Here is an 8,921-nt window from a genome sequence, read left to right on the forward strand (position 1 = left end):
GCTCATGTGAACCAGAACATAAACGCCTCTGGTACTGGAGCAAATACGCAAACGATCCGTTTTAGTGAGTGGTAAAAAGTGTGTGTGAAAGAACGAGGGAGAATTGGAGCAGGTGGCTTTATTGCCTTCAGATCTGTCTTTTAGATCTTTTGGAATGAGTATAATTTACACAGAATAATAAAAACACATTGAAGCAGCAACTAAAGTTTCTCTAATGTTCTAGACTCACACTGATCTACAAGAGGACCAAGGGGACTAGATCACCAAGAGGACCAGATGACAAGAGGACCAAGATGACAAGAGGACCAGAGGACCAGATGACAAGAGGACCAGATGACAAGAGGACCAAGATGACAAGAGGATCAGATGACCAAGAGGACCAGATGACAAGAGGATCAGATGACAAGAGGATCAGATGACCAGAGGAGCAAGAGGACCAGATGACCACAGAACCAAGAGGACCAGATGACCAAGAAGACCAGATGACAAGAGGACCAGATGACCAAACATCAGCACAAGATTAAAAGAAAAATAACTCTGATCTTGAAAACACTGACATTTATGGACAAACTCTTTTATCTTGTCACTGAAGCTCCTCCCCTTGATCACATGACTCTACCATCTGCTTCTGCTCCTCCCTGTCATTTGGCCCGTCCACCTCTTTGGTTTTCTCATTATCCGCCTCCTCCTTCTTTAGATCCTCCCCCTCTTGTAGCTCCTCCCCCTGCTCATCCTCTCCTGTCGAGTAGGCAGAATCTCCATCATAGATGATGTCCTCAGGGTTTGGTGCTGGAGGACAGAATTCCTCTTCTGGAAGAATCTTCTGGAAGATCTCCTTAGCCTTTACAGATGTTCACACACACACACACACACACTTATTATAACAACAGTCTCTATACTCATGTATGCATAAGCGTGTGTGCGCAGATCACCTGTGAAATAGCGTGCTCGTGGCCAAGAGCTCCGTCAGGTCCTGAGCACATGTACACGTTTGATGGCAGGTCCTGTCTTTGGACCTGGACCCCTGAACCATCCACCATATTAAAGTAGAGACACCAGAGGACGGAGGGACCGGCGTCTGGGGGGTCAGTAAGATCATCATCATTTGTTCCATTTAAGAACGTGAGCCCCCCCCCTGCTGTCAGAGCCACAGTCTTACCTTGGTCGTGTGATTGTGGCGTCTTGAACATTCTGGTTACCACTGGTGACAGGTCTTGGTAGGCGGAGCCAACTGATTGACAGGTGAGGTGGACCAGGTCTGCCAGAAAACAAACATCAAACGCACACATTTGACGTGTTCAATAGATGTTTTCCTGCGATTTCACAACCTGGAGCAAATGTTACAATGTCATCTGACTCGACGTAACACTCCAGGCCGGTTGTAAATGGCAGACTGTACAGATCAGGGTCCACGGACCAGTACCAGTCCATAGGTCATTTGGTATGGGGCCACTTAATTTTTATATCCATTTACTTTCTTTATTTAAAGATAATCTGACAATATTTTAAAATAATCATTCAGACTCTGATCCAAACAGAATAAAGTTTGATGATCCTTCAATGTTCAGCACCTTGGTACCAGTCTGTAATAACAGCTGGTACTGGCTGACCAGTCTTTGGAACAGGAAAGGTGGACGACCGCTGGTATAGATGTAACCAGTCCATAACAGACTAATACAGTGGATTATTATTTATTCAAGGTACAAATATTGTTCATTGTTGTGTAATAAAAAACTCTGCTGCCTGGACTTTACTAAATGTTTTTTGAGCTCCCATGGGCCACAAAAAACAGCTTGGCGAGCCGTATTTGGCTCCCGGGCCTTGAGTTTGGCACTGGGCGTGCAGGACCAGGTGTGTGTGACTCACAGGTTCCAGGTATACAGGTCATGGTAGAAGAACAAAGCTCCACCATCTTCACTGCTGGAGCTCCTGCTGTGATTGGAGGAACAGTGACCAATGACACCTAGAGAACAGAGGACAGGTTGGTGAGGAGGACTGAAGACCACCAACACCTGACCTGGGCTGACCAACCAAACCGTTTCTCACCTGCTGCTCCGAGTCACTGCTCAGAACAGAGTCGTCTGTGACTTATCAACCTGGAGACACAAACAACTTCCTGTGACATCATCACCCAATAATGCAGTGACCCGTGCGCGTCGATGCCGCAGACCTGTCAGATCTCACCTGGGGGGCGTGGCCACCTTCTTTATGTCTAGAGTCAAATGACCTTCCTCCACCACAAAGTGGCCACAGCTGATTCGCTGTCCCCGACTGTCAATGACTGCCTTACACCTGTATCAGAGAGGGAGGGGTCAAAGTCAGACACACACACAAGTGAACTTGAGGAAGGGGTCAGGGGTCAAAGGGAGTACCTGTTGTCCTTGTCCAGCAGCAGACAGTGGACTGAGTGTCTCAAACAGTAAACTCCTCCGAAGACTGCGGACATCCTATAACATGTCAGCCAATCACAGACAAGCAGGATTAAAGGTATGCTCAATGTCAGCCAATTGTATCGCAGATCAGTCTCTGTGGCTTAGAAATGTGTGTGTGTGTGTGTGTGTGAAAGTGAGCGTATGCAAGAGCCAAGAAAAATGAAATATAAAACATTTCTTACCGACAAAAACACTGTGGAATTTCTCCAAGGCCGTACACAGGAAACAGGAAGGGCGTGTTACCATAGCGACCCAGGCAGCGAAGGAAGTGACGCGTAGCTGCAAGACCGACCTCTGTTGGTGTGTTCTCCGTCACCATGGCGATGGAGTGCAACAGGAAGTGCTGCAGGTTTTCCCCCAACTGCTGGTCACTGAGGAAGTCCAGGTAAGGACGCCCCCTGTAGGCTGCAGAGTGGAGGACAGGAGGACATTAGTCACGATGTCCTGACTTTCAAACACTAACAGGTCAGGTGATGTTCCTCACCCTCCTGCTCCTCCGTCTCCTCCATGACTGTTGTTAGGAAACGCATCAACTTCCTCTTTTCCACCACAGACAACTGACGACTGGCGAAGACGTCCGCTCTGCTGCAGGGAACCTGAGAGACACACGGGTTGACACGGTCAAAAAGACGGTCCAATTTGTGGGTCTGGATAAGGACATGTGAGGACAGACCTGTTGGACTCGTCGCTCCCTGCACGTCAGGACTCGGCTGACATTCTTAAATTCTGCGTAGCGACTGACGTTTGACTTGATAAGCAAATCGACCAATGAGCCGCGGGAAAACATCAGCTGGCGGAGAAAAGGACCAAGAGATGATGAGAAGTTGATTGGCTGACAGACAGGAAGTGGCGGGTCAACCCTCATGACACCAGAGTTACCTTGGAGACCAGGTCGATGTTAAACCTGCGGCCATGTTTCAGCAGGTAGGAGAAGGTGATCTTCTTCCTGGTGGACTCTGATTGGCTTAAAGAGCCTGAGGCCTGTGCCGTCTCCACCTGAGCTGTCTGTGATTGGACGAAATCTCATGAGAGCAGGTCATCAACAGAGTCAACAGTAGACAGATGTGGTCAGACTGCTGTCCTCACCTGCTCCTGTCCGTCAGATGATTGCTGCTGCACACCTAGAATCAAAACAGTAAACAGATCCTAATCCTGAATCCCAGATTAAATATGCTGACTCACAGGTTTTGTTTTGTTTTGAAAGATTTAGAGAACAGACAGAGAAGTACAGAGTAGGAATTACTAATCTGTCAAACCTGCAGCTAGTGTCTGCTCCACTTCTGCTCCGTCCTGTTTTGAATCTAGATGAGGAACAGGAAGTGACGATCAGGTGTGGACTTTTTATTGAATGTATCAACAATCCATAATCCGAGGCGAAGTCAAACCTGCAGCATCAAGTGGATTATCGGATGCGTCCTCTGTTGACTCTGGAATTGAAACTGACATCAGGATTACAGTCAAATGTCTCAACAATAATCCAGAAGGTCATGTGACTACCGGCATCAAACCTGCTGAGGTCTCTGTTCCTGTGCTGTTTGGACCAACTTCAGCGTCTTCCTCCTTTCCTTCTTCACCTTCAACACTGAATAATAATCCAGACTGGATGTTCACATAATCACTCCAGATCAGATGAATAATTAAAACAGCACAACTGATGACATCAATTGTTACCTGGCGAAACAATAAATCTCGATGTTACTGATGGAGGCGGAGTCAGAGTGGGGCAGATACATAAGCTTCTCCCCTTCTTTGACAAGTGATGACCAATCCTGGAGCTCCTCAGGAGGACGCTGCTCCTACCCTCACATAAACAAACAACAAACACACACCTTTCTTTGAACCATTTGCTGGTGTTTTCTGCAGCCAATCAGAGCAAAGCTGAGTTCACACCTGACTTTCCCTGATCCAGTCTTGGAGTCCATTAAAGGTGAAACTGGCCCAGTTGCCGGCATAGTAACTCCGCCTACAACGCACAGGACACACTTCACAATAAAAGACTCAGACCTGATCTAACCTGACAGTTCTATGGCACAGGAGTCTGGAACGGGGATCAGAGAACTGGGCCACGTGGAGGACTGGGCCACGTGGAGGACTGGGCCACGTGGAGGACTGGGCCACGTGGAGGACTGGGCTTTCACCTCTGTGCCGTCGTTTCATTTGAAATTCCTTCATTCTGCTGAGAAATACTTCATTTTTGATGGCAATTCAAATGTCTGTGTATTTGTTACATTAAAGTATATGTACTACAGTATATGTACTACAGTATATGTACTACATTTCCTAATCTGGTGCCAATCTGTAAGGAATACTGATAATGAAAACGGAAAATTCTTCAAGAACCAGCTGTCCCACCTGTCCCACTCCAGTGTAACTCTCTGTTCAACATGTTACCGTCAGGCAGACGGTACAGGTCACACAAAACCAGGACAAACAGACTCAGAGATAGCTTCTTCCCGAAAGCTATCTCAGCAGTGAACAATAGAAACAGAACCAGTTAAAATAGTCCACACAATTTCACACTTTACTGATCATATTGATCACTGTGCAATAAAGAAACAACTATGTGCAATAACTAATCACACCAAAGATATGATTGTTATATGTTTGCTTTCTTCTACTCTTTTTTTTTTGCACCAAGTGAGTAGCGCTCAAATCTCGTTGTACACTGTACAAGGACAATAAAGGCTATTCTATTCTGTTTCCTGTTAACTGGTCAACATCCCATAATAGAATCGGGAGTGAATCTTACCTGTCGAGATGGAGAACCCTCTGTCCTACTCTGGAACAGGCTGCAGCCACCACCGACTCCACCAGACCTGGAAGGAACCATTCAAATCATGAGTCAGTCAGTGGGTGAGTCTACCTAACCCTCACCCTGGAGAAAAACAGGAGATAAAGCTGGACACTGTAAAAGGAAAGTAACTGCTATTTTATCCGCTGCCATTTAAAATGGAGGGTCCGTTAGCCTTGAGCTAACTCGGCGCGGTGTCCTGACATCATGTTTGACAGTATTTACTGAGCTTTTCGACATGTTCTGTTCCGAGTTTCTGTCATATGTATTACAGAGAAGTCACCCACATCCGGGTCGGATCATTAGAAGAACCAGGACTCGGATGAAGCCTTACCTGTTCCAAGAATGACTACGTCAAATTCAGACGGTAGATCTACAGCAGCCATCACGGAAACAAGAAGTCACGTGAGGGCGACGAATGATGACCTCATCGTGTTGAGAAACATCCGGTTTATAAGATTAGGGTTAGTTTTAGTAAATATTACTTAATAAATGATGACGTCACCTGAGTGTTAGTTTTTATACACGTTGTTATTTCACTAATATCTACAATGTTAACAGACAAAGAAAAACATCTTTAGTTTGTCAACGTTCTTCTGGTGCTGTTCATCTGAACCATTACTGAGAAGAAAGTCACGTTTGTGCTTCATGACAACCTCCATGTCTCCACCTGGGATTTTGTTCCAACCTCTGGGTCACGGACTGGTACTGATACTCCACTTTCATGTTTTACATGAAATGTAAGTGGAATGTGTCATTGAATGAGTTGTTAAATAATTAGAAATACAATTTCTAATTATTTAAATAATTAGAAATAATTAGAAATACAATTTCTATTTATTTAACAACTCATTCAATGACACATTCATATATTTAAATTGATTTTAATTCATTCATGATACATTTAATAATTAATGACACACTGAATTAATTATTTAATGATGAATTTATTTAGGGGGCTATAGTGGAAAAGTGGACTTGGGTCAGGAAGGTTCCAGGTTGGAGTCCACCAGCTGCCGAGTTACCACCAAAGTGCTCCAAGCATGGCACCATCCCCACACACTGGTGCCCCCTGCTGACTGTCGTGGTGATGGGTTAAAAGCAGAGGCCACATTTGGTGGCATGTGCAGTGGTACAGCGGTGTGTCACAGTGACCAGTAGTTGACTTTTTCATCCTTTTCTTTCCTCACAGCCACCTGTGACCTAAGACTCTGCTGTCAGTTCCACTCAGCTCCAGTAGAGGAGGATGTTCAGCCAGTCCACACAGCTCAATGGAGCAAACAAATGAAGAAATTAAGTCTCCACTGGACAGTGAATGTTTTTCCTGGTGAATTAGCTTCAAACCGATATCCAAGTGTTTCTATATGCGTTTGACATTTTATGTTTGTGTCTCAGGGCATTTTGAACCTTCAAAAAGACTGCACAAAGCAATTCAGGAGTTCCAGGCTTTTATTAAATACAAGTCAGATGTCCAACAACAGCAAACAGACAAAAATGGTGAGACAGAACTGGTCAAAAGACCTGGTCTTTTCTTTTGTAAACTGCAGTAACTAAGTACACACTTTGGTTCCTTTTTTCTACTAGTCAGAAGACTCTACACGGAGGAGGATGATGGGACAATTTTAAATTTTGTTCAAACACACCCAAACAGGGGAAACCAGATATGGAAGGACATGGAGGCAATCTTACCTAAAAGAACGGCTAACTCGATTAGACTCAGGTACCAAAGGTACCCGAGTCACAGGCTAGAAAAAGATAAGGTGACTAGAACAGAGACTGAAGTCATTTTGATGTCAAGTTTTGTTGTCGTTCCAAAACACAAGCATGTTAGAATGTCGTTTTGGATGCAGCCACTAGAGGGAAGAGTCTTATCCAGAATGTAAACGTTTGAGGCACCTTCATATTTTTTTCCCTTCAATTAATAAATACCAGAACATTAAAAGGAGGAAGAAAAACCGGAAGTGGATGTTTGACATCCTTCCAGTGATATTATCACTTCCCCACCAACACATTCAACAACAGTAGAACCTCCAGAGAAACATTCAGTTTCTGTTTATTAGGGCTGTAATCAACTCAGTCTTGGTCGACTCAACCGCTACAAATTTGACTGAAAATCGACTAGTCTGGGGAGGGGGCTGCCAAACAAGGTTCGGTAGCCTTGTCCGCCTTAATTACTTATAAATAAACATAAAGACTGGCAGTCTATTTGTATGTTAAATCGGTTTTGACTTGAAATTGATTTTACACTTCAGTCTGTCGTATCACGTGCAACTGCGCAGCAGATATTTCCATAAATACAGTGGGTACGTAAAGTACTCAGACCACCTTAAATTTTTCACTGTTATATTCTCACTTCGCTTACATGGCCCTTACATGGATTTAATTTTTTTTTTTTTTTTAACAATATACTGTGCATTTGTTTTTTGCTGGATGTGTTCTGGAAGCTGGAAAAGAGGTGACTTTCAATCCCGCAGGTCGGGCACCCACGCAGTCTGTCGCTAAACTCTAATGAATAAATAGCAGCGAAGTAACGTCACTAACTCACTAACCACAAGACACAATGTCGCTCCAGACCGTCATCTACGGTGAGAGAACACGCTTTGTGTGATTATCCATGTGCCTCTGTAGGTTGGTGGTTTTTACAAAGTCTCCTCTTTATTAGTGTATATTCCCCGTGGCATTGCCGATAAATCGAACCATATCTTTGAATCGGTTTTCCTAGAATTACAAGTAAAGGTACTGCCTTTATAACAAAATGAAAAAAGTTTAGCGTTCCTAGTCCTGTGTATGTAGCAGGAGGCTAAAGTTGACGATGACGTACCAAGCTGATGGTTTTACCGCAAATATTTAACACAACGGAAAGAGTATGCTGCCGCGGCAAATACACGATTATTTTAACACTGATTTCTGTAACGTTTTACTTGAATATCAGAGAAATTATTTTAGTTATTGGGTTAAGAAATGCAGCTGAGATTTAACTGAGTCAGATGCAGTCATCAACAGGGCCGCATCTGGCTCGCGAGCCATAGGTTCCCGACCCCCGCGCTATGCTATCAGTTATTGGGTTAAGAAATGCAGCTGAGATTTAACTGAGTCAGATGCAGTCATCAACAGGGCCGCATCTGGCTCGCGAGCCATAGGTTCCCGACCCCCGTGCTATGATATCGCGCAGATGCACGTGATTCAAAACACTGTCAGAACCGACAGACTCCAGCGTGTAGTCAATTTCAGTCCAAAATAATTAGTGGGTACAGAAAGTACTCAGACCACCTTAAATGTTTCACTCTGTTGTATTGCAGCCATTTGCTAAAAAATTCCAGTCCATTGTTTTTCCTCATTAACGTACACACAGCGCCCCCTATTGACAGAAAACCACAGAATTGTTGACATTCCTGCAGATGTAGTAAAAAAAGAAACAGTAAAACATCACAGGGTCCTAAGTTTTCAGAGCCTTTGCTCAGTATTTAGTAGAAGAACTCTCTGGAGCTAATGCAGCCATGAGTCTTTTTTGGGAATGATGCAACAAGTGTTTCACACCTGGATTTGGGGATCCTGTCCAGTTCTGTCAGGTTGGACGGTGGAGGTTGGTGGACGTCCATTTTCAGGTCTCTCCACAGATGCTCCATTGGGTTTAGGTCAGGGCTGTGGCTGGGCCATTCAAGAACAGTAACGTAGTTGTTGTGAAGCCACTCCCTGGT

At 44.5% G+C, this 8,921-nt stretch overlaps 1 protein-coding gene and 1 long non-coding RNA gene across 4 annotated transcripts in view; one reads left to right on the forward strand and one right to left on the reverse strand.

The window, feature by feature from the left end:
• Positions 1-103: 103 nt before the first annotated feature.
• Positions 104-5,678, reverse strand: chm (CHM Rab escort protein). The gene is given in 19 exon segments (XM_017041685.2): positions 104-841; positions 933-1,078; positions 1,160-1,258; positions 1,867-1,963; positions 2,047-2,116; positions 2,185-2,292; positions 2,373-2,447; positions 2,615-2,837; positions 2,917-3,028; positions 3,106-3,222; positions 3,312-3,437; positions 3,519-3,553; positions 3,689-3,733; positions 3,818-3,871; positions 3,941-4,014; positions 4,104-4,228; positions 4,323-4,395; positions 5,182-5,248; positions 5,558-5,678. Coding segments are annotated over 19 exon segments (1,956 nt in total). The 5' UTR covers positions 5,610-5,678; the 3' UTR covers positions 104-583.
• A 132-nt stretch (positions 5,679-5,810) lies between these two features.
• Positions 5,811-8,921, forward strand: part of LOC107990053 (uncharacterized) — a 5,607-nt gene continuing 2,496 nt past the window's right edge. For 2 of the 3 annotated variants that reach the window (XR_003052839.1, XR_003052838.1), the window contains exons 1-2: positions 5,811-5,963; positions 6,179-6,983. This is a non-coding gene — a long non-coding RNA (uncharacterized LOC107990053). The remainder of the gene's footprint in view (positions 5,964-6,178; positions 6,984-8,921) is intronic. The other variant, XR_001761596.2, reaches the window with a different exon arrangement.

This window comes from Cynoglossus semilaevis, chromosome 19 (assembly GCF_000523025.1).
Source record: "Cynoglossus semilaevis isolate Cse_v1.0 chromosome 19, Cse_v1.0, whole genome shotgun sequence".
Lineage (NCBI taxonomy): Eukaryota > Metazoa > Chordata > Actinopteri > Pleuronectiformes > Cynoglossidae > Cynoglossus > Cynoglossus semilaevis.